Below are 25407 nucleotides of genomic sequence, written 5' to 3'. Positions count from 1 at the left end.
GCTATAATACTGCCTGGAGTACTAGGAAAAACTGGGTAAAAGATTTGGACTACTTGTACTGTTTCAGTGAAGTCTTTCCTCTGCAATACAATAGCATTGTTAAGATACAGTTAGAGGAAGAAACCAGCATGCTAGCCTAGTTACTGTCAAAGAAAACAGGGTTGGTAGGTAGGCGGCAGCAACAGTATTGTTACTTACAAATATTTATGGTGAACCATGAAAATATCTTCATAATTAACTAGTTAAGATTGGTTAAACATTCCAATATAGACAGTAAGAGTGGGATTCATCTGTCCAGATTTAGCATATGCATGTAGGTGGCTACCTCTAAGCTAGTCACTCAGTGCTTCCTTTGTAGGCAGTGGAGAGAAATAGTCATTTCCAGAGGTCAGCTCATCTCAGACTGAGATAGTGGTCAAAAACTAGTCTGATTAATTGCATTGCAGGAGTCTCTTCTTCTCTCCGTCAGCTATAAGGGAAGCCTTAACAACTACTCCGTATGTACATGTCCATGTTATAGGTATCTAAATGTGATGAGAATAATTCCTCCCAACTGCCAACTCCAGGGAATTACTATTTAGTAAATGTACTGTAAAAATATCAGATTAACAAGTTGTAGTTCCTAAGAAGTTATTATTCACTTTCTGGTCATTATCATTCATGTATACGGGCAAAATGAATACTTAGAATTTGAATTCAGTTTTTCAAATTTGCCTCTTTATGTTTTTCTATTGGCCAGCATGATCACTGGTAATTTCATGGGCTATTTCTGTAACACAGAATTCTCTGGAAATGTTATCACACTTGTCTTTTTGATGTGATGACTTAGCAATCCAGAGGAGAAACAGCCCTCTGGTATAAGGGGCTTAAAGAGAAAACAAGGGCAGAGGAAAATAGGATTTATTGGGTAAAACTGTGTTCTCTAACAATACATTGGATGTCCAATACTAAAAAATAAAATGGGATTCTGGGAAGAGCTGAGTTTCTGCTGAACCATAGATAATGCTCTGAGCTACAGAAGTAAAAAAACACATGGAAAGCTGTTGCCTTCTGAAATTTTGCCATGTGTTTTGTTAGCCATGATTTTGAATGTATTTAATAGTAACAAATGTTTGAAGTCTAGGTAATATAGAAATGATGGCCCACATCAATAATCTGTTCCTTCCATCCTACTTTACCAATGTCCTTCAGTGTTAGTGAAAAGCAACAACTGAGAGAGAAGAGCATTTTCTGTGTAGCTTTCATTTCAAGGGTTAAATTGTGTCCTTGATTACGCTAGCATAAAGCTAAAATAACTTAAATTGCTAGTATGTGTCAACTCCAGATTTAATAACAGAATAAATAAAAGCTGAATTTAGCCCTTGTCTGTCATGTTGTGTATTCCACATACCTTAAATTGCCAGGGGACTTTGAGAAGAGAATGTGTTTTGGATCAGTCTAGTTTTTCCCTTTTGTGATTATTCTTTTGTCAATATGGTAGGTGAAATTTGGACTTCTTAATCACCACTCTTGGATTCTGGAAAGTTTAATAAAAATGTGAACTTTGAATATAACATAGAAAGTGTAAGTCAAATTCTCCTTTCAAGCAGACTGAAGGGAATCTGTTGTAACTATTAGTGGATGTGGATTTATTCTGGATACTTTGGGGATCACAGGGAACAAAACTTCGCCTTGTTTTTTAATAAAAATAGGACTTTTTTTCTCACCAAGTATAAATAATACAATTGTATCTAAGTATGCCAATATTTTGATTTTGAAGGGCTTTGGTTTAAAAGTTCTCTTTGTTAAAATAAAATAGATAATTGCTTGTGTAGTAAGCTGTTACTGCTGAAGGTGGGTAACGTCAACCTTAACAGCATTTGTGGGAATAACACTACAATTTTCTCAGTAAAAAGAATGATTAAAATCACTGATAATTTCCAAATTAGAGTTTGTGATGCAAGTAGAGAGTTACTGAATTTGTCATTGAGACTGTGACCTCACTGAAATCAGCTATAAAACTGTTCAACATTGTTGTTCCTAGAGGGCATGGGAGAACCTGATCAGTGAAACTATGCATGCTTGTATTGAGCCTGGGCTCTCTCCCACTGAAATTAGTGACAAAACTTCCAGTGACTCCTGTTAAAGCAGGACCAAAACTTTAACCAGAAATGGTCAGATTCAACTCTTATTTTTAGTTACATAAATCTGGAGGACCTCTTCTGAAATAAGTGGAATTACTGTGATTTAACCCAAAGGAATTGAGAGTATTTTTCTTTAATTAATGGGGGGGAGAGAGAAAAAGACATCATTCCCTTATATTGCCTCACCACTGCATGTCAACGAAGACACTATCTGCTGTCAAAATCCTTATCTGCTTAAGCTGGAGAGGAAGAGCTGACTTCACCATTTAAGGATTTAAGGTTTTATTGTCTACTGAATTTTCTGTTATCCTTATCCCTCTGCTTATCCCTTTCCCCACCGCTCAGCAGGTAGGTTCCTTAAGAAGAAGGGACAAACGTCTGGTTTCTGGTTCTGTCTAGGTTTCTAAAAATTTAACGTACTTTATTCCATCAGCGTGTAATCTGAACTGAGACAACCACAACACTTCAACTTCAGTCCTTCAGAACTAACCTGGCTGGTTATTTTTAGATTATCATAGTTAAATTCAAAGCTAAGGCCTGTAGCTGAAACAGTGAGCTGTACTGAAGGCTCACTAAATTCAAGGTAATACCTCCAGAAGAGTCATTCAACTCTGTTCACCAGTGGTCAATGAAGAGACAAGCACATAATCCTCAGATGGAGGTGTAGCATTCTTTATGTAGCACTCAGAGTTTATTCATCTCTGTAAGGTCCATTGTCAGAATGAAATCTCCATGGCCTTACAGAGAATTAATCTGCTTTTCTTTCCTTATAAGCATGCATATGCACACAGAAGTGGGATTCTTCTTTGAAAATGCAAGTCAGTACTTTGCTAATGGGTGATATCATGAGATTTTCTCTTAAATATGCCATATAACTAAGATGTTTTCTTTTGATTGCACCCATCACTTCTTGAAGGCTGGAACTTCATTCTTCTATACACATAGGCCTATCCTGTAATAATGCCCTCTATCCAAGGGCAGGAATTTGTGCTTTTTGCATGACAGCTTCCAACCAAATGATTTGATGGAGACAGCCAAGTTAATGGCAAAAAGCTCTCTGTTCTGCAGAGCTGTATCTCTTCAGTTAGCAAATAGGAGCCCTGTTCAAGAAAAGCCACTATTTCTGCCTATAATGGCACCTAAGCCATCAGCTCAGACTTCAAATGTCTATATCCATAAAGTCAGAAACAATTTCCCTTAAGGAAGTACAAAATACACACTCGTTTTTACTCCTCCGTGATCTACAAGTAGATGTTCACAGTACTGTGTTTTTCTACGTGAGCTGCTGTTGTAACCTTTGTAGATGAAATTTTGATGGCCACCCAAAGGGTGTGACCCACAATGGCACGAAATACGAAGCCAAAAAAAATCAAATTGTGGGTGTAAGAGTATCAGTAAATGGATATAAAGAAATGCTGAATGGAAAACTAGTGAATTTTTCTCAAATCTTGCACAGGAAAATGTTGTTGAGATAGGTCAGTAGCTTCCGGAATAAATACCGCAAGAACACATTAAACAGCTTCTACAGTGAAACAGCCAAAACCCGATCAGATCAGTACTACTAGCAGAAATTAAAGTGACATGTATTCGTCTGTAGCGCTCTCAGCTAACATTGAAGGGCTGGGATCTTTTGTGTATGAATCACTCACCCAACATGCAAATGCAAAGATACCAAAAAACTTGTGGTTCACAACTGCAGATGGGAGTCGTCCACAGGTGCAGATTAATATAACAAAACCTCCCCATTCCTTCACATGCATGAGCACACACGAAGAGGTAGAGCATCCAAGCTCTGCAGAGCCACACATCCCTAGAATGAGCAGATGTGACTGTTACAGGGAGGATTTATTACAGAAATTCAACAGCTAGGAGCCTTTTCTGATGGAACGTTAGCCAGTCTGCATTTCCCTGGGAGGAGGTGCTACATAGCGTGGAGGTTCTTCTCCCAAGAGGCGGAATCTAATGGATTATCTTTCTGAATCATTAGGAGAACGCAACGGATCTTAGTAAGGCTCAGGTACTGGATATTAATGGGTCACAATCCAGGTGAGGAAAGGGAGATGACTTTTGTGAAAAAGGGATCAAGCTGAAGCAGCAGCTGATAGAAGGCCAGTATCCCTTGAGAAGGTCATTTTCACTGTATCAGCAGCCTGCCTCCCCTTACTATTTTTTCTCTACACACAGCGAAATATTTCTACCTCACAGCGACATTCATCTTTTCTTTCATCCAGCAAAGGCATAGCTTATTGTTTCGAGATGACATCTTTTCCTTCTTGCTTTAGAAGTCCCTTTTTGTTTTGGAAATACACAGAGAGGCAAATGTTCATGGCTAAACTGCTTTAAGAGAGAAAGAAATGCAGAATATTTCACTCACCTCTTCAGCACCAGGCAGGCAGGCAGGCAGGCAGCCTCCACCTCCTCAATCCATCAGGACAACCGCTCGCATCCACTGACGCTTCTCCTCTCTCCTTTGGCCCTTTTTCACATCAGCATCTATGATTCGCGGCGAGCAGACACACCACGACTGCAGACGCTAGCCCCACAGCCCAAGCAGGAGCAAAAACCCGCCCTTTCTCATTTTCTCCCTGGAAAATGAAATTTTGACAAGCCGGGCGTTTGTGATGGAGACACTTGTCCGGTGGCCCCCCGCGGGAGACAGGGAGGTGCTCGGCGATCTCGCCGGGAAGCCGGGGCAGGGGGAGCGCGGGGCTGGCTCTGGAGGAGGAGCCGGCGCCTGCCAGCCCGTTTCCAAGCCAACGCGGGGGTACCGCGGGCGGGGAGCGGCGGCGCGGCCGGCGGGCGGGCGGCTCCCGGGGCCGGCGGCGGCTCCCGCCCGGGGCTGGCCGGGCCCTGCAGCCCCCGCGCCCCCGCCCCGCTCCCGCGGAGGCTCCGTGGCGCATAAGGAGCTGAACGTTGACGTTGGCGAGGGGGCTCGTGGGCTTTTCCCCCGTCCTGCACGCTGTCGTGCGCTCACGCATTACATAATATGCATGCACATCCGCGCTCCGTCCCCTTGCATGAGAGGCTGTGCCTAGCTGCACTGATGCATTTAGCTTCTTGGATTTATGCAGCGGTTCCATGTTTTCTGCAGTGGTGCACTTCACGGCTCAGGCGGGATTATGACTTTTATGATTAATTTCCCGATGCGTATTGGAGGGGACTGATGGAGTAGAGGGAACGGGTCACGTACATACATCTTAGAATGATGCAATCAAGGGTAAAGGGAGAAGAAGCCCGTTTATTTAGTTACATGGAATTTATCTACTGTTTGCGTTCCGCTTTTTCCATCACCCGATTGCTCTCGGTACTGCGCATATATTTTCTTCTGCTTTTCCCTTTCTGCCTTGCTCTTTTCCTGTCTGTTGCATTTCATAGAATCATAGAATCATAGAATCATAGAATGCTTTGGGTTGGAAGGGACCTTGAGAGATCATTTGTGTGTGTGTAATCTACTACAGCTTTTTTTTTAAGTAATTATGAGTATCATTTTCTTTTTTTCTCATTAATGGATTTCCCCTGTTTATATTTTACATTTTTTCTAGTGTCTTTTTCCTTTTGGCCATACTACAATACTAGTTGCACTGTTGAATCTGCAGCCCTGATCAAATAGCTATGATTTCTCCCTACACTGCTAATTTTACAAACATAATTTGTTACCGATACAATTCTGCTGGAGATAGCAATAGAGACTTTCAGACATAGACAGAATGCAGGCATTTTTCCCCACAATGAGGTTAAATAATACAGTGCATAAAGCATCTGATTCCTGAAAATAATGTCACTTCCAGTACTGATATTATCAGCAGAGCTGTAGCAGCCATGAATTATAATAATGAAATATTTTAGTGTAAAACACAATGTAGCAACATTCTCTTTCTTGCACAGAAATAGGAGCCATGAATCAGTATACCATGTGAGGGAAATTTTCCTACAAGTAATGAATCTTAGGTCTTGTTCACACTAGAAGAGTTTACCAGTACATCTAGACTGGCAAAGTTGTTCTGGTAAACTCCTAGCATTTAAAAAAGAAATGTCATATACATAACTTGCATTGTTCTCCCAGCAAAGCGATAGTATTCAAATCATAAATTTGCCCTGCTTTAATAAAAAATATAATCTCTACTAAAATAGTTCTATTTTGAAATTTTAGCTTTCAATATATATGCACATATGTCTTTTAGTGCATTTATATGATCAGATAGTGGTCAATTTTAAAATTCTAATACTTTTCATTTTTCAAATGTACTCTTTACTTGCAATTGCATAAATCCCTGATACAGTTATGTTGGCAAGGGAATAGAATAAAAAATTTTATCTGTGGTAACTGAGTAGTCTAGATAATAGGATAAAAGAGCAATAAGAAGGTGTACAGGTTTAATCTGCCATTCTATAAAGAACAAGTAGTTACTATAGAAACTGTCACATTACATGTATCTTTAGTATAGTAATTTATATGTTAAAAAAAAAAAAAAGTGTCTTCCACACATTAACCAACTTTGGCAGAATTAACAGCATCAACTACCATCATCCTGGGTAGGAAGATCATTGTTCACATGCTCTCTACAGATTTCATCCCTTTCAGGTATTTTCAATTGATACAACAAAATGCTTTCTTTCTTGCAGTTTTGAGGGAGGCACCTAACTGTAGATCAAATTTTTCCAGTGAAGGAATTACGAGCATGCAGTACATGAGTAATGGAACAGGTCTTTCTCTGAGAAGTTTAGGTGTTATAGTTTCAACACCACAGTATGGGAGCTTGCTGTTGATTAATGGCAGAGTTAAAACCCAACTCGCCTGAAAAATAAATCAGCAGATATGTCTAATTTTAATTCAGTCTCACCTTGTCCTGCATCCAGAAATTCTCAATTAGGGCCTTTCAGTATCCATTGATTGCACGACATGTAGCTAAGCTCCTACAGGAATTTAAAGAGAGAGATAGCATATACAAAATAGCACACATAGGTGATGAAATGCCAAAGTCAAATGGCGTATAAAAACAGTTCTTTAGCTCAGTACTCTAAATGTTGTTCTTTGTATATGGATAGATTGAAAACACACAAATACATATTGAAAGTGAATAGTTTGCATTACTTTTTTTGCCTGGAAATAGTAAACAGTAATTCAAGAGAACCGTGATGATCTGAGTGAATTCCTGCTCCCTCTTCCATGTCAGACAGATCAGCAATTTTTCCCGTATCAGAGCAGGTTTTAATTTGAGGGGAGTAGCGTTTGACTGTTGAGGAGTAACATCTAATACGCAGCTTACTGGAACCTTTAACTGCACAAGTTTCACTCAACTTGCCAGTGCTATTCATTGACCAAAAGCCAGATCCTTGCCTGTTTACTGTTGCTTTCTGTTTGGGATCAATCAAAATAGATGCATTCATACATGTTTAGTTTCAAGACAATAGTGCTAAAACAGAAATGTGCTCTTAAGTGGAAAATCCCATAGGGATTTTTCTAATCAATTACCCTTTATTATACCATGACAACATCAAAATATTTATAGGCACACATGCAATGTTCTTGGTGAATGTACATCTCCAAATGATAGAGGGTAAATTGAGAGGCCACATCTGGTCTGTAATAAAAATATAATAAAAGACACTTTGTATTTCATTCAATTTTCTACCAAACACCCTCTTTTTAACAAGCAATTGTAGATCTGGGTTAGATATTTATAGACAGGTCTGTGATTCTCTTTGAGGATGAAGAACTGAACAGAACATTTAGGAAGAATAAAAACGCTGTATTTTTATTTTTAACCTTTTTTCTCATGTGGAAGAGTTTAAAATAGCATCAAGTACAGATGACTGGGATCTGATATTTATAACTATCTGGCATATTGTTGCTTTGTACCAGTGACTGTGAGATGGTGGGGAAAAAATCAGGAATGCACCTTCCAGCAGGTGGTATCAGCCTGACCTCATTTGGCTTTATGATTTAGGATGACAATTCACTTTCTACCAGGATTTCACTCTCTTATCTTCTTCTCACATCCTTCAAGTAACTGAGGGTTTCACTTAATATCAACTGTTTACTATTCCTATGAGGTCAAATCATGGGAGACATTTGAGAATGTGAACCCAGATAATTAGAGTTACAGCTAATACCACAATCAGCTAAAGAGAAAGACTCCTGTCGTTTTTCAACAGACAGAAATTTTAAAAACAAAAACCCAACCAAATCCTAAAACTGTTAAGTGCCTTATGTACCTTCCTTCACAGTTTTATTAGGTACCTACTGTATTTGCAGCTCACAGTCATTGGCTCAGCTGCTGAATCAGCAGTTGCCACTGAAGTCAAGTTTAGAAAAACAAGCATTAAATCCAGCAGCTGGTGCACAGCTGCTTGGAGGCTCACCTGGAACCCTGGAAGATACACTGGCTTTCCTGTGCAGTTAACTTTATGTAGCAGTCCTCACTTATCCTAAGCTTTGTGATGGATACGTGGGCCCCAGCTCCTTCAGAGCCTCCATGGGAAGAAAGCTACAGATAGAGATACCATGAAATAAGATAAAAGAATGTAGTTCTTTGTAAAGGACCCATCCTTCAAGGCTGCATTATTATGTTTAAAAAAAAAAAAAAAAAGAGAGAGAGAGAATTAAAGTATTCTTTCCTCATTCTTCACAATAAGGGCAAAGAAATGGGGAAAACAAAACAAAACAAAACCCCCTCAAACTTTAAGCCAAAAAGGAAGTGGGGATAATTTCATAAAGTATACAACAAAAGATCTGTAAAGTGTGAACAACTGACAAAATCACTTGAGGTCAAAATATATAGATTCTGTGGGAAATACACCCAAGGAGATGCAATTAAACAGGGCCAGGAATTTTTTGAAACCAAAGCTTTTAAAACAAAAAATACCAGCTTCAGATCTCCTAGTAAAGTGGTCTGAGCAACAGGCTATTGGTTACTCTTGGGATACCCTCTTCCCTTCTGCAGTCTTCCTGTTGGAAGGTTTTCCACTTTGTAAGAATGATTAAATATTCATTGAAGCAGTGCATTGAAAGTAGGTTTCTCCCACTTGAGGATACAGGTAGGCATTTAGGTTTTGTTTAATTTTTGCAGTAACAAACAAACAAAAAGAAGAAATTTATTGATTTAAAATATTTTTGGTTTTGTCACTGATGTGCTTGCCAGCTGAAGAAGTATCAAACTGGGGCCTCAAAAGGATTGTGTGGTACTTAGAAAAAATGTTATAATCAGATTTCATATTTCCTGGTATCCTTTACACATGATAATTCTACTTCATGTAGGAACCATGAGATTTAGGTACAATTTCAGCAGGCACTATTATTTGTCCCTTTTATTACCTTGTGGTGTCCGATTAACAGGAATAAGAAATCAGTAGCTTTTAAAACAAAAGACTGAAAACTTTGTTTGAGGACACAAAGGTAATTCTGGGAAGCTATGGAAGAAGAGCTGGGGACATTCAGGTAGCTTTACTATGAGCACTTTAGATGCCAGAGCAATATTCTGTAAAAATTTGGAATACTGCAGGCTGGTCTAAGTCATTAGTTTAGATAATTGTACACCTATTCCACATCAGGCCTGCGGCTAATTTTGTATCTTTGTAAACTGTAAAGATATTACATACATGCATCTACCAACCAGTGATCATTTATGAAGTGCAAAGTACGTATAAAAAGTGGTAGCTTTAGCCAGTTGTAACTGATCACTACCTCTTTTCTAAAGCATTTTTAGACAGAGGGGTGAAAATTTGTACAAAAGACTGTTTGGTCTATAACTACATTAGTGATAAACTAATAGAAAATTGCATAAATGTGACTGCTGGTTTTTGTGATTTAGCACTCCTCTTTTTTCAAAGTTTTTGCTCTGTCAATGACATGTGCAAGATCAATTCAAATAACAAATGGGAGTGACATAGGAAGCAATTCAGCCTCCAGACACAAGTCTGTAAGATCATTTTCGGTTTTCAAGGGTATGCTGTCTGGCCTCCAGCTGCACCCTAGAAATGTCCAGGTATCCTGTAGGTCTTCAGTCATACCTGACAGTCCCAAGCAATACCTCAGATACTAAAATAACATTAGAAATCTACATTTAGCCATCTGAATCGCTTTCTTACTAACTGGGTGATGCCCGTCAATGAAATGGGCAAAGCACATTATGCTAACTTTACCTAACAAACGAACTGGTTAAATTGATAAACACTTTATCAAATCTTTCAATTAATGTAGTTTTCAGACTTACTTATAACAATGTTATTTTTAAAAGCATATTAAAATGGCAGCAATTTCTATCAGCTGATTAAATAGTTTCTGGTATCTGTTGTAATTGTTGCAAATATGATTCTCTGTTTCTGTTTAACAATGTTTTGAATACTCTGTACATAATGTTCTTAAAAAATAAGCACATTAGTAGCACTGTTGAAGTACCTATGCTTAATCTGGCATGTTTACAGAAGCTAGACCTAATATTTTAGTCCAGGTTAAGTAACAGGTACATTTCACTGTTGTTGTGGCTTGGGTCCTACTGCACTGGTTGTTTTCCAAATAAATACTAAAAAAGGTCTTTTTGCAAGAACACCTTCATTCATTCATTCATTCACTCACTTAGAGATCCTCATTCAGAAATGCATCTCTAATCAGAAAATATGTATACTGTTAAGACGTGCCTATTTGTGATAGACTCCTTTCAGCCAATGTCTGTGATTTACAGCTCACTGGAGGAATAAGGCGCTCAACCCAAGAGCAACATTTACTGGGGAGGCACTTGAAAAACCAAATCATCCTCAAAGCAGCCCACACCTTGGTAGACTTGTATTCAATTAAGATTTAGGAATTTTTCACTGCTGGAAATAAAATATAGACTAAAACATACTGGAAAGCACTATTGTAGAACCTCATTCAGAACAGAATGCAATTTTAATTGAATAGTATAAGTAGTTTTCCTTAAGAACATGGCTTCCCTTGGAAAATGTGGAATCTGCAAAATAGTAGGTCTGAGTGGAAAGTGGAGAATCAGTCTGCCTTCCCATACAGCTCCACTCCTGTCGTGCAGCCATCTGGGCCTGTGGCTCTAATCAAGATGTGTTTCTTCTACTCTCATTTCAGACCAAATTGCCAAGCCAGACCATCTGAAGCAGAAAAGGATTTCACCCACCTATAGTACTGTATTCTTCTTTTCCTAGAGGTTTTATCAGTTCTAACCATTCAATTGCGCTCGTGTTGGCACCAGTATAAGCAGTGTGAACTGTAGGATAAAATTGACTTATTGCAGCTTTGCCAGCTTGCTAGACCAGCAAATATAAGCAGTGGATTTCTCAACACTACAATTTCTCCAGTTTCTTCTTCTTTGAAATTTCTATCAGGTCATTTTTTAATGCAGGGGGAAAAAAAAAGTTCCAACCCTTCTAACAATGAAGAAAATGTAAAAAAGAAGTACTTATACAATGAGACTGAATTAATGTTTCCTTTAACCTCCTCCTGTTGTCTTCTACTATTTGCAGTCTTATTGTCTGTTCAATTTTCAGTCTGCGCAATGATTCATATATTTAAAGCAAGTTTATGTTAATTTTCAAGATTAAATTCCTCAGTATCTGACACATAATTAATTCTAGATATTTTGTTCCTTTAAGCATCTCATTTTTATTTCTTGTTTGACAGTAGTATAATCAAATCTATATAGGAAACTTTCTCTTTCATATACCTCTGTTTCTGATTGATTGTGATTCACTTGTACTGTAGAAGTTCAGAGAATATTTTCAGCATCTTAATTATATATTTCTCCTAAGGAACAAAACTGAAAAAATTACTGGTCTTTTACATCTGAGTACGTGTGAGGTTAATTCATTAGTTGCAAAAGGTGAATGTTAAAGATAACCTAAATGTTATAATGGTCATTTCGCTATGTAATGCATTTTGTAATGCAGAATTCCAGTTGCACAGGTATAGCTTCCAGATACAGAAATTTAAGATATTTAACAAAACTGTTTCTTGAACTTCATCCATGTTGCTTTAATTTTTTGGCCTTCTGCCCCAGAAAGAGGAGAAGATTTTTTAAAATGTATTCTCTCGCAGAAGTTCTGAAAACTGAAAACTTGCAATTGTGCATTTCTCTTACATTAAGGGCTTGTAAGGCAGTTGGGCTTAAAAGTTTAAAACTGTTTTTATTAGTGTAAAGCATTGCCACGGTCCTCTGAAGGGTATCTCTCCAAACAGTCAGGCATTTTTAGACACCACAGTAATACGATTAATACCAAGACTTGCCCGCGGTTCTGAGAAAGCTGCCTGCCCTCGTCCAGCTTCCCACAGAGGAGCTTCCCTTGTCCCGCCAAACCTCCAGCCTAGCCCAGCTCCCTGTTCGTCTCTCCCGTGAGCGCAGGGGAGAGGCAGTGGCTCTGGCGCGCAGGAGGGTCACCAGCCTGCAGCTTTTGCCTCTCAGCGCGGTACTCTTGCTGGTGAGCTGTGGCCGCCAGCTGAGCCACAGCGCCTAGGGAACGTGGTGGTAAACTGGCTCTTAATGATTTCTCAACCATTCAACGGACCTGAAGAATTACTTTAAACAACTTTTTGCCTCTTTCCTTCCCATCCGCTCCTTTTGCCCTGTCCAGCTAGACAATAATCTGTAGAGGAAATGAGCTGTCTCTCACACATCTTTAAAACAAGCCTCTGTGACAGAGCAGACCTTCTTTCTCCACAGGAATCTCTGAAATTTACTACAAAGTAATAATCATATGAATATTTGTCAAACTGATAATGTCGAGTTCAATTTCTCTGCAACTGAAACTTGCTATAGTAATTGTTAACGATTTCTACACTCTTGATGTACATGCTTGGTATAAAGTGTAAAATCCAATATTTAAGTTAGTGTTAGCAAATGTGCCAGTCCAGGTTCTCTTCTGAACATATTCTCTGTGTTACGCACACTAAATTCACTGTTTTCTGTGAAGGCTGTATTTCACAACAGGTACGTCTGGAAACAGAATGTCAGCAGTCTCTTATGGTTAAGGGCTGCACTGGTCCCTTTTAGTCTCATCGTATAGCTACATGTCTCCATTATGGACCAGCAGAAAAAAAGGACAAATTTTTACCTGGAAAATCTGAAGTGGGGTAGCAACTCAGTGGCTGAGGCTCAGTTTTTTGGGAGTAGTTATCTCAAGGCTTTAATTTTCTCTACACTAATTGATCTGAGGACTTTGGCACAAGTAGTACATATGTCAAATTGTTTTCCTTCCTTCATGCATTTTGGCAAAGTCTTCCCTGTAGAGAAAATTAATAAATTTCAGGATGACATTTCCTTCTTCATCCAAAAGAACAAGAAAACAAAACCCTCTGGGTTATTTTCAGTCTTTAATTCTTACAATTTTTAAAAAACTTTCTCTGAATAAAGGTAAGGTACTTTGTCAGAGAAATAAAAGCCAAGAAATTTTCTAGTTTGTGCGACCAGTAAGCATGCAAGATCAGTTGAATGCATGTTATACACATGCACATGTGTTCACACGCTTAGGTATATAAGATGATCATGAGTGTATCTATATGTTAAGTAAGTTACAAATTTAGAAAACTTAAATAAGATTAATTATATGGGAGGTGCAAGCAGCTAGAGTTCTGAAGGGCAAAATAAAAACACTGCCAAAGATATCAGTACTTATGCTTAAGTGTGCAAGCAGACTAGCAACAATTAGAGCTATGAAAAACAATTATAAGTCAGCATTACTTCATTACTTCTATTTCACCTTCATTTTGATTGTTTGCCTTCTTGTATATGATAATGTATGAATACAGTTTTATTAAAAGAAGGAAAAGTTGCTTTCATTGTGGAGACTACCTTCTGATGCCATATGAATGACCAACAATCCACAGTTCATGGATTTTGCACTACTACAACAGAGAGCATATTTCATTATTTCCACCATAGTGTTTTTGGTGATTTTACACTAAAGGATCTGACACTGACATCAGTCAGAAGCAGGGTAATTGTCCTGGTCAATTATTGATCTTACCCTGTAGATAATTCTTGTACAAGAAAAAAAAAATCCAAGATTTATTTTTCAGGTTGGAAACTGTCTCTGTGTGAAACACAAGTCTACTCTGTGTAATTCATCCCCAGGGTTTCTAGAGATTCCATGATAAAAGACATTCTGACATTCTGTAGACCAGAATTTTTAAGTTCTTTAGATATTACTCCTCTTTTCATAGGGCATAAATGATTTACATGGTTAAACCCATTGCTTTCAAGCAGAAGGTCACAGGCAGTCTTATTTACTACCAAAATGACTTTTTTTTTTTTAAGTAGTTAATCTATTTCTTGACTTTCTAAATTAGAATAGAGAAGCTAATGCAGATATTAGTTGTAGTTTCTCTATTAATTATTTTCAGCTGTGCTTTGATATTACAATTTCACACATGCTAAAGCAAACAAACCCAAGATATGCACGAGTCTCATTATTTACTGAGGATTAGGAACCTCTTGTTTATCAGACCAATCTTTCCTGTTCCTTGTTAATACTGGAAATATTTTGGATTGTTAAAGGATCCCCAGAGGCAGCCACATTATGTGCTTCTCCAGTGCACTGCTGACTTTTTAGTATTTTTATAACCTTAATTTCTGTTATGTCTTTCATTCAGATAGCATCCTGAAATCCTTAGTATTGGAAAATTTCTCAGAGGCTTCAAAAGCAGATCCCGTAATGCTTTTATAAAGTTTACAGCTATTGTATTTTTAGTGAGGATATGACAGACACTAGTATGAGGTTGTGATTTTATACCTGGTAAACCCCTAGGGCTGTCATAAGATAAATGCATTTAGCCAATGCACAGATTTGAAATGGTTTGAAATCGAATTGTTTACTGTTTCTAGTCTGATACCAATATCTACAGTGTTTTCCTCAGTTCTCTTAATATCCTAGTAGCCCTTCAGTTTCTTTAAACAGGGACTTTCCACCTCTCAGTCCTTTAAGATAAGAGGTACTCTTTGTCTTTAGGCATAGGCATCTTTTGGCACACTACTGTTTATTCGTGTTAAATTATCATTGAAAGACACAGAATTATTGTTGCAAAAAGGAGGAAAATATTCTGACTTTCAAAGATGCCAACAAAATTTTCCTCTAGGGGTATAGGCAGGTAAGTTCTATTTCATTTAATGTGGTCTACCTCCTGCTCCAAACTTACCAGAAAGAAATTTCAGCCCAGTTTTATAGTAGTATTATATTTAATCTACTCCCTGACACAGCCTTAATGCTTGAAGCACTGAGACTCAAAATACTGAATCTTAACATTAAATTAGCTACTACAGGGTTCTCAAACTATGCTCTTGTGACTAGTGACTCAGAAATCTTCTCAGGGAGACTAAAGAATAATTTTTTTTTTTTTTTTTCCTAATTTAAACAGTAGTGAGCAAGGAGTTATTAAGGAAGGTGTGCCAGGGAAGGATATTCTGTGGTCATGTTGTCACTCAGAAAGAAAACATTATACAAGCACTGCATTTTTAAATGTACATGAAACATGCTAGCATTCACTGGTTTAATAAACACTTTGTTACCTCTAAAATGGGCTAAACTATTGCAGTGCTAGCAAGAGAACTGCTAGGTCTAGAAATTATGTCAGGATCATTTAGCTACTCACAGTTAGTGAGCTCTGTCGTGGTTTAGCCCCAGCCAGCAGCTCAGCACCACGCAGCCGCTCGCTCACTCCCCCTGCCCCGATAGGATGGGGGAGAGAATCGGAGGAGTAAGAGTGAGAAACACTCCTGGGGTGAGGTAAGAACAGTTTAATAATTGAAATAAAGTAAAATAGTAATGATAATAATAACAATACAATAATAATAGTAATAATAATAATAATAATATACAAAGCAAGTGATGCACAATGCAGTTGCTCACCACCCGCTGACTGATACCCAGACAGTTCCCAAGCAGCAGTCGCTGCTCCCCAGCCAACCCCCCCCAGTTTATATACTGAGCATGATGTCATATGGTATGGAATAGCCCTTTGGTCAGTTTGGATCAACTGTTCTGGCTGTGCCCCCTCCCAGTTTCTTGTGCACCTGGCAGAGCATGGGAAGCTGAAAAGTCCTTGACTAGCATAAGCAGTACTTAGCAACAACTAAAACATCAGTGTGTTATCAACATTCTTCTCCTACTAAATCCAAAACACAGCACTATGCCTGCTACTAGGAAGAAAATTAACTCTATTCCTGCCGAAACCAGGACAGCTCCCATCCTGGGATTTCACAGCAGCTGTGCACTCGATGTGTTGATAGCACACCGTGATGCTAGGCAGCATTTTTCCTTCCAATTGTGTCTAGCTCTGCCTTTCTTTTCCTTGTGTGCCCCTTCCTAAGTAGAATGCTGTTACTAAGCATTTCAAATAGTTGTGCGAACATTGCAAAGAGACATCTGAGGCGTTAACAAAACGTTCATATTATATAGAATCCATGTTTACATATTGCTTTACTATGTTATACTACACTGTGTGCCACTTTGTGGCCATGCGTGAGGCATGTGGTTCATACTATAACAAACATTTAAACAGCTTTGAGTTGAAAACTGACATTTGTAAGGAAAAGGATTTGTAATCTGATTGAATTGATTTATGTAATTGAAAACCAAAACAAAACACCACTGTTATGTACTATAAATGACTCCTTTGTCTTCGACAAAATTTAATTTGTTTACATGCCCTACAGCCATACTGAGAGAACAGAATAAATGGCAACGCCTCTTTGGGCCTATTTGAAAAAAAAAAAAAGAGTCAGGAGATGGAGGATGAGAGTGGCCAGAGGGTTATGAGAAGGAAGAGATGAGTGCTCAGATAAAAAGCAGCCCAAGGGAAGATTACAAGTTCTCAGAAAGAAAGATCAATAATGATGTTAACTATGCAGCTGCAAATGCAACTATTTGCATTCTGACAACATTTTTCCCTACTACTTCACTATGCCCAGGGTATGGAACACTCACTGCAATAGATAAATCACCTTTGAAAGGGCGGTACTGTAATGAAAAGTCAAGATCCTGAGGATGCTGCCGCATTTTTCAGTATAGGACTACAAGAAACACCAGCTTACCTTCCCCTCCTTTTGCTTGCTCAGTAAGATGCAAGGATCTGAGACTGCTCTAATTTACAAGTACCTCTCAAACAGCTTTCCACTGATTTTGTCTCCTCCCTTTTCCCTTTTACCTCCCTAGACCTTTCACCCTTTGTCTCCCTTGGGAAAACCATGACGAATTTCCACCTGGAAATTTTAGTCTCAACGTTAGGTAGTCTCTTTTTATTGTTGTTGATGGCCTTTCCTCTCCACCCTCTTTCTCTTCACCACATTGAGAGTTTTGACAAGGTCAAACAATTCATCTTTGTTTCTATATTTATCTCTGGGAAGCTCCCTTTAGTAGCATGATGGCATTTCAGATAGGACAGCTTGACGAAAACAATAGATAAGAAAATTTTTGCTACAGAGACCTGGCCTGGTAAAATAAAACAAATTTTAAAAAAATGAAAACGGCCCAAGTGTTTATACAAAATAAGCACCCACTAGCTACATGGAGATTTCTGACCACAGAATAAATACTAACTAGTGGCTCCACAAAATAAAAGCTATCCTAGACAACACACTGTACATTATCTTGCCAGCTTATTGAAACAGAAAGACATAAAGTGGCTTTGTTGTATATTTTGCACTCAGGACTGCAGTGCAATAGTAAAGGCTAGCACCAAAAGAAGACATGAAGTGCAAATGCAATGAATGAGGGATGACCGAGTCAAAGAAAGTCCATAAACATTAACTGGAAGGAATAAACTCAAGGGCCAATGAAAGCAGTCCTGTCTAGTTGAATGTATTGGTTGAATATATATGAAGATAAGTGAAAGACACAAAGAAGTGAAACTTGAATGCTGATAGTACTTACTGGCAATATGATGATAAAGTGATAAAGAGAACTGAAATAAGTTAGCAAGGAAGTCCTGAAAAAGAGGGAATTGCAGGAAACTAAAAATGGAAACGAAGAAGATGGCTTAAAAAATGCCTATTAAGTATTTCAAAGCAAGTGCAAAAAATAGTAATGGAAACTTGTCTAGGAAAGAAAAAAGTACATCTACCATCATGAGAAAGGTAGACAGAATGCTATGGCAATGGTTGTTACAGAAAGGTGGAAAGTTAAATTAAAGGAAGCAATGGCTACTCTGGGCTCGAGCCAGAGTGCTGACTGCTCTGTGCAAGAACAAGTGTTTGCTTATGAAATTATATGACAAAATGCTTATGGTGTGACACTATCCCAAGGGAGACTGGTATCAGTGTGAATTAAAGCTACACAAAGGTTCTGGAGGAGTGTGGAGTTTAAACTTCAGTTCTTTGCTACTCTTATTTACATTCAGTGTGATATCTTATCTAGAAAGAATGAAACTGCTTTATGGTCAAGTAGTCCAGATGTGGGTTTGGTTCAAAAGTATCAGATCGTCTGGTAAAGCAACTGTATGATAAATAGGTGCTTGCTACAGGGAGTGGCAGCTTGTAAGTCTATCACCTCCAATTCATTAATCTTCCTCTGAAACTGTACCTCCCAAATTTTGATTTTATACTGATTTCCACAGCAACCCAGAATTTAGAAGTGTACATGGTGACTGTATGAGCAGTCTGGGTATCCCAATTTCATGCACACAGGCCATATAGTTTCTTTTCATGAAAAACCTTGGAAGGAGTTTTAAAAGTTGACTTTGAAAAATCTTGTCTTTCATAGGCTATTTCAAAAGACCGTTGGGAAGCATGGCTAAACCAATTCTGGATATGATTTATAGTCATCTGAGACTGCTTTAAGCTACTTCCAGGGAAGCAGTTCACTAGTGGGTTCCCTAGTGCTTGGGAATCCCTAAGGCATGAATTATTCCCAGCCATATCCTTAGTGTTGTCTAACCCACCCATAACCCTTCTATACCTATAACCTACAATTCAAACACCTGTAATCCTTGTCAAGGGAGTTAATGCTGGATGATGGAGTCAGCTGTGCAAGCTTTGCCTCCTTCTTGGGATGTCTCCAAGAGAATCCTTTGTCAAACCAACAGTGCAGGTTTCCTTTATCACATCCTTCTACGGGGACAGTATGAATGGGCTGGAACTGATCCTTGAGAACTTTCTTCTTTTTATTCCTCCGGGGGACATAAATACAGGGTTGAGGGGCTTTTTTACCATGAAAATGCCACCCCCACCCCTCATCCCCCCATCTAGTGATACACAGAGCCACAGCTTCAAAGAACATTTTTTTTCTTCTTTCCTTTCCTGCTTTGCCTTCCTGGCACAAGGAGAAATCCTTGTTTTTAAAATGCTGTTACCCTTCAAGAGTGAATTGTATGAATCTGTTTTTCCTTATTATTTACTTGAATTGTCACAGCAACTGACCTCCAAAGGTAGCACAGGTAGTAAAAGCTGTAATAATATCCCCCCTAGGCGTTTCTTTGCATTTGCGTTAGTAAAGTGGATCCTAATAAGTTAGTAGCATAAGAAGTTATTCAATGTCAGAAAAACCTCAGAAACATGTACAACAGAATAACCTCTAGATTAGAATCATGGTTTTCACCTGATTGTCAAGTTCAGAGATTTCTCCCGTGCACTACCAAGGGCCATTAAAATCTTTTTCCCACTTGTCCTTTTATCCCTGACTGTGGAGATCCATTTGAAAATACCTTGATGACTCTTATCCACAAAACTTCCTTATCTAACCATATATGAATCACTTTGAAAGGAGGCACATTTCTCTTAGCAACCAAAGAATCAGTCTTAGCAACAAGACAGCTGGAGAATTTTGTTTTCACATAGTTACTCATGGACAGTACGTTCTGCTTTCTGCTTTCCCATGGCATTGCTGTTTCAGTGTTGACTTAGTATTGTGTAAGAAATGGTACAAACCAGACACTTGCTTATAGCAAAGGCATCACTTGCAGGAGAAATGATGATCTTTCTACCTTTGATGCTATTTCCTTTAGGAGATCGTGCAAGAGTACCGACTGCTGGAAAGCTCAAAATTTAAAATTTTCCCATGACAATTACTACAAAGAAATGTGTGAGGAAGCTGACAGTTTCCAAAACCTCGACTTCCCCCACAGAAACCATAGTGGAGAATCAAAGTATTAGCTCTAAAGGCTCATATCTCAGCCTCTCTTAGCATCTGTTTCTGTTGAGAACAGTAAGAAAGGCTGGCTATAAGGTGACTTTCATATATATATATATCTCCTATATTTTCTTAGAAAGAATAATTTTGGGAGAAATATTATAGTGGGGGAAACTAGGAACATCAGAGCAATTGCCATTTTGGTTATTACCTGGGCTGATGTCTTTACAGGACTGTTGGGGAAGCTTCTGTGGAAGCAATGCTAAGACGGCATTTACAAACAGAGCAGTGTTGTAGTAGTTTCTATCTCTCAATCCCACATCTGTGTAAGGAAATGAGTTACCATATGTATTTTGATCCTATTAAGAAATTCAAAGTGCAGGTAGAAATAGCAAATGCACTCACACCTCACCCATGTTCCTTCTCTGTCTCCTCCTGTAGGGGCTGTTGCCATACTGCATGCTGGTTTGATTCCCTTACTTGTATTCAAATTGAAGAATGAGTCGGATGAAATCCAGGAGCTGATCCTGGATACACTCTCCAACTGTCTGCGTGTGGAGGCTTCTGAAGCTCTAGCAGCTGGTGCCATTACTATCCTGAAGGAAACGCTCACACAGTCATCAGTGGCCATCAGAAGCAAAGCAGCTTGGGTCCTGTTAGAAATCGGGTAAAGGAAATCTGTCTATAATACTTAAGCCCAAGAAAATACTCATTTAATGAATGAATCAATGTCATTAGTTTACAGTTGTGTTCCACTACACATTGAAGCTGTCATATTTCACATGTAAAGCAGTATCAGCCTGAATGTACACGTAGGTAGAAGACTTCTAAAAATCATAACTGCTATAAATCACTCAAGAAAGCAGATGCTGATGAGGAAATGTCATTCCTTCTCCTATTTGGCTTCAGTATTGGCAGTGAAATCAGGATTTTTTTCCTGGTACAGCACTGCAGAGAAAAAATTCCTGCATGAGAGATCATGTGAAAACAAGGTTCTGACCACTATAGAGGTAGGGAGAAGGTCCCTTATTTTTTTTGACAACCACTGTCTCTCAAAAAATTGAAAGTCCTGAGAAACTTTCAGTGTGATTGAGGACAGAAATAATTTTATGACACAGGCTGCTACATACGTCAGTGATGGATCAGAAAAAGCAATCTTTATATTAAATTTGTGTATCAAACACTGGATGAAAGGAACAACTTAAGTCCACTGTCCTGCAATGACAAAATATAATAAAAGTGCTCAACAGATGTCTGTTTTAAAAAGGTCTGCAGATCATGTAGTTTACATACCAATTGGCATAAAACACTTCCTAATGTGCTATAACAAAGTACAGTCTTATAGGAAAAGAAAGAGAGTGTAGATAAAATGAGTCATAGAAAGAAAGCAGAAACGCACCTAGAATATGGACATCAGCTGTTTTCTAGGTCCCTAAAGTAGCTGGGCCATGTTAAATATTCCCCGCATTAAAGAGGCTGGAAAGAAAGAGAGAAAATTGACCTAGGAGAAGAGTTAATCACAGACCCCTAATATAGCAGGTTTTAAAATCTATATAGGGTTCAACAGCCAGGTTTCCAACTAAATTGCCATTAGGACCACCAGAACACTTAATCCTACATCCTGTTGCCCATCAATCTCTGGTGCATCATAGAAAGTAAAAAAAAAAAAAAAATCCAAACATCACCTAAAAGGAGCCTAAAAAAATTGTTAAGCCCACACACATAGGTTAATATGATATCATCAGTGTTGTATCAGCAAGTAGATTTAATAGACACCAGGCACAAACAGACATCCCCTTTCTTTTCTTTGTGGCTGGGTAGCGGTGCTTGCCATCTGTCTAACAGTCAGAACATTGTGACTCCAAAGAGAACAGAGAGGGAGGACTGTGTCAGCACTGTTGTCATGAAACGAAGGAGGGCTGCAGGAGTCCAGGCATGGGGAGAAGCTGTGGGTGGCTGCATGGTTAGCAGACGCAGTTCAAGAAAGCAACTTAACCATCTCTTCTGCGCAGTACTCATCCAGAGGGAAAAAGCGCGGTATGTGAAGAAGTTATTCCTGTGCTGGTGAGCCTGTTGGAAGATACAGATCCTGAAGTCCAAGCTAGTGCAACAGGAGCACTGATGTTTGCTACTGTTAAACCTCAGGGTGAGAGACAGAGGCAGTTCTGTGGGATACTTTCTGGAAATCCAATTCTAAGACAACTTAGTAAGAAAACTTTTGCCCCTCCCACCCCCCAAGTCCTCAGTTTCTGATAGTGTCAATGCTCTTGAAGAAACTATAGGGCAGATTAGGACATTTCTTTAGATCTGTCTCAAGCAACTATTTTTTCTCCCCCGTAGTGTGTAGGGGGGACAGTATATCTCATGTTTCATTCACCTGAAGTAGGTCAAGAAGTTATTTATCTACCCCACCGGCGTCATTTCCCTTCAGATTACTGCTCCAGAAGGGGAACATTTTCCATGCAAGAGATCGCATACCTGAAGCTACTCTGAATCACCAGTCCCCAACAGAGGAGCGCTACTTTCTGGAAACTCCTTCTGTGGTTAGAGGCAGTTTCTTTCTCACAGCTGGGAGAGGCATGAATATTAATGAGGTCTGTAGTTCTCCCAAGTAAGTTACATGACACTGAAAATACTAACTGCTAATTTTTCAGTGTGATGAATGAGTAATTAGACATAAAAGACTCTTAATAACAGCAGTTGTGTGCCAGTCCTCCTCTGCAACTGTCCCCCTGGCTACTGAAGACAACACAGGAGTGGATCTCAGTGTTTGAAGTGTCTTTAAAAATAAAAGAATGGAGGATGTTCTTCACGGCATCTAACCCCCCTCCCCCAAAATAGTTTATGCTATCATTCAGTGCCTCATATATTCTTAGGTAATTCTTTGCAAATGAAATAATAATATGCAAGGCAGATAAAGTTAATTAAGAAAGATCTTTTTTTCTTTAAACAGCTGACGGGGAGTTTTGGTCTTCAAAAGAAAGGCATGTCCTACCCCTTCGCACTGCACCGTCTGGGGTGTTCAGAGCTGTAGCTGGGCAGGGAGTAGAAAGTAGCAATTCAAAAACACGTCGATTATATGTAATAACACATTTTAAAGCCAGTTTATTTCCCCTGCAGGAAGATTCTCAGCCCTAGGTGCTGAAGCCATTCCACCTTTACTGAAGTTGGTTGCTGAGGAAACCAGCAAAGCCCGTCTGAGTGCGATCAAAACCCTCACCATGCTGGCTGAGCTGCCAGAGGGCCGCAAGACACTCCTAGATCATACAGGTACATTTCAGCAGTGTCTGAATGATCCCTGTGAGGCAGTGAAAAGAGCTGCCAAAATTGCCATCAGTGTCATCAAATGGAAACCTTTCTGAAAACGTGATGTTTCATAGAGATCTATTGCCCTCTGTTGTTGTCTGGCTGGTCTGTAAAAGTTGCGTGATTATAAGAGACCTTCAAAAATAAAACTCACTTCCTTGGTTACTCTGGATCGGTTCCTCCTGAAAAGTCATTTGTAATCAATTTCACATCTATATTGCAGGTCATGAGCAGAATGATGGGGGAAAAGTTCGCAAGTCTAGAATTCTCCACTAGGGGTTATTTCCTGAGTTATCAAGATTTTCCTGTGATACAAGAAACCAATCTTTTTTGTTTTCTTCATAATGTTCTCTCCTTCCTTTTTTTTTTTTAATCTCAGCCTATCAAACATTAATCAATAACTAATTATGTTAGAAAGAAAGGTTCATAATTAACCTCTCCAGCAGTCTTGTCTATGCTGAGAAATTGACCCAACGACAGGAATTTACATGAGTTCTGCTGCAAACATTTGTTGAACATGGGATTACAACCATTTAGAGCATGATCACAGAAAAAGCAATGGCAACATCATAGAAGGGCTTCCCGTAGAGAATTATGAGACTTTCCCAGCCTAAAATATAACCAAATACTTATCAGCATGGTTCTAACAGATAGAGTTGCTGCCAAAACTTGCCAGCAGTGAATCTGGTGGAGATGGACACCTCTGCCCTGGGCTAAGAGCACCTCAGCCTAACCCTGTCCCTGGGATGAGATTTATCCATGCAACACACTAATACCCCCAGCTAATGACTTCTCAAAGAGAGTTGTAGTAGCAGCCCTTGCTTTACTTTGCAGCCCCTTCTGAGCCCTGCTCTTGCTGTATGTGCCAGCAGCCTCTCCCTGAGCGTTAGCTACGGTGATTGCTCCTGTGTTTTTAAGCTGGTGAGGATCCCAACAGGCAGGTTTTCTCCTTCTGTGTGCTTGGATCCAGGCTCAGAGCTGCCATGTGCAGTTGTCTACGCTTAGGCTAAAAGGCACAAAAGTCAGAATGACTTTACTAGGGTAGCCCTTGGTAAAGCTCTGTTGGGGGCAGACCCCACTGCCTCTAACAGAAGAGGGGTCTGACCCCTATCTGAAATTGGTTACAGTATGGAACAAAAGTGCCTTCATGTTTGTACTAGTGCTTGGTATTTCGTAGTTTTGTACAGCTGTAATCTATCCTTTGAGTACAAAAATTAACAAATATAATGGAAATGGAAGTGTTGTGCCAGAACTGAAAAGTTTTGCCATTGTGGCTCACTTTTGAGGGAGAAGGAGGGGGTGAGAGCAAAGCTGATCTTAATGTTGTGGTCTAGTCCAACAGGAGTTGGACAAAGCAATCTCCAGAGGGCCCTTCCAACCTCAAGTATTCTACGATTAACAGGTGCCTAAACAGAGAGATGAGATAAACACAACAGAGAACTGAAAATGTTCCCTATTTTGGAATAATGTGTTTCTTCTTTTTTTCTTTAAAAAACTCAAAACTTTAACCTCATAGAATTGAGAATAACATAGAAAGTTCAAGTTGTTTGTAGATGCAAGCCTATCCAACAAGACATAAATTGCCTGAAGGAAATACGGTAGTTCCTGTGTTTAGAGCTGATGGGCAGTTGAAATCGTGGGAAGTTCAATAGCATTTTACTCACTGTGCAGTCAAGGCAGGTCACTACAGGTATGTTACAAATTTCTCTGTCTGCAGTTGCAAATGTGTAATTTAAGAGGCGTCAACAGAAGGCCTGGAAAAGAAATAAAGCAAGCTAGCAGGACAAATCCTGGCCGTTCTCAGCGACCAAGAAAGGTGTGATAGTGCAGCTGACTCTGCTTCACAGGAAGTCCCATTTGTTTTCACTCAGTTTTTGCTCTCACATGGTATTTTTATATCTAGAAGTTACCAAGTTGT

At 39.1% G+C, this 25407-nt stretch overlaps 1 protein-coding gene across 1 annotated transcript in view; it reads left to right on the top strand.

Moving 5' to 3' along the window:
• RSPH14 (radial spoke head 14 homolog) overlaps positions 1–23545 on the top strand; it is a 109654-nt gene extending 86109 nt beyond the window's left edge. Inside the window, exons 4-6 of the mRNA XM_075718283.1 lie at positions 20625–20850; positions 22196–22329; positions 23304–23545. Of these exons, the coding sequence (XP_075574398.1) occupies positions 20625–20850; positions 22196–22329; positions 23304–23545 (602 nt within the window). The remainder of the gene's footprint in view (positions 1–20624; positions 20851–22195; positions 22330–23303) is intronic.
• The last annotated feature ends 1862 nt before the right edge of the window (positions 23546–25407 follow it).

Source organism: Pelecanus crispus, chromosome 11 (genome assembly GCF_030463565.1).
Source record: "Pelecanus crispus isolate bPelCri1 chromosome 11, bPelCri1.pri, whole genome shotgun sequence".
Taxonomy (NCBI): domain Eukaryota; kingdom Metazoa; phylum Chordata; class Aves; order Pelecaniformes; family Pelecanidae; genus Pelecanus; species Pelecanus crispus.
This window is presented reverse-complemented; position numbering and strand designations above follow the sequence as displayed.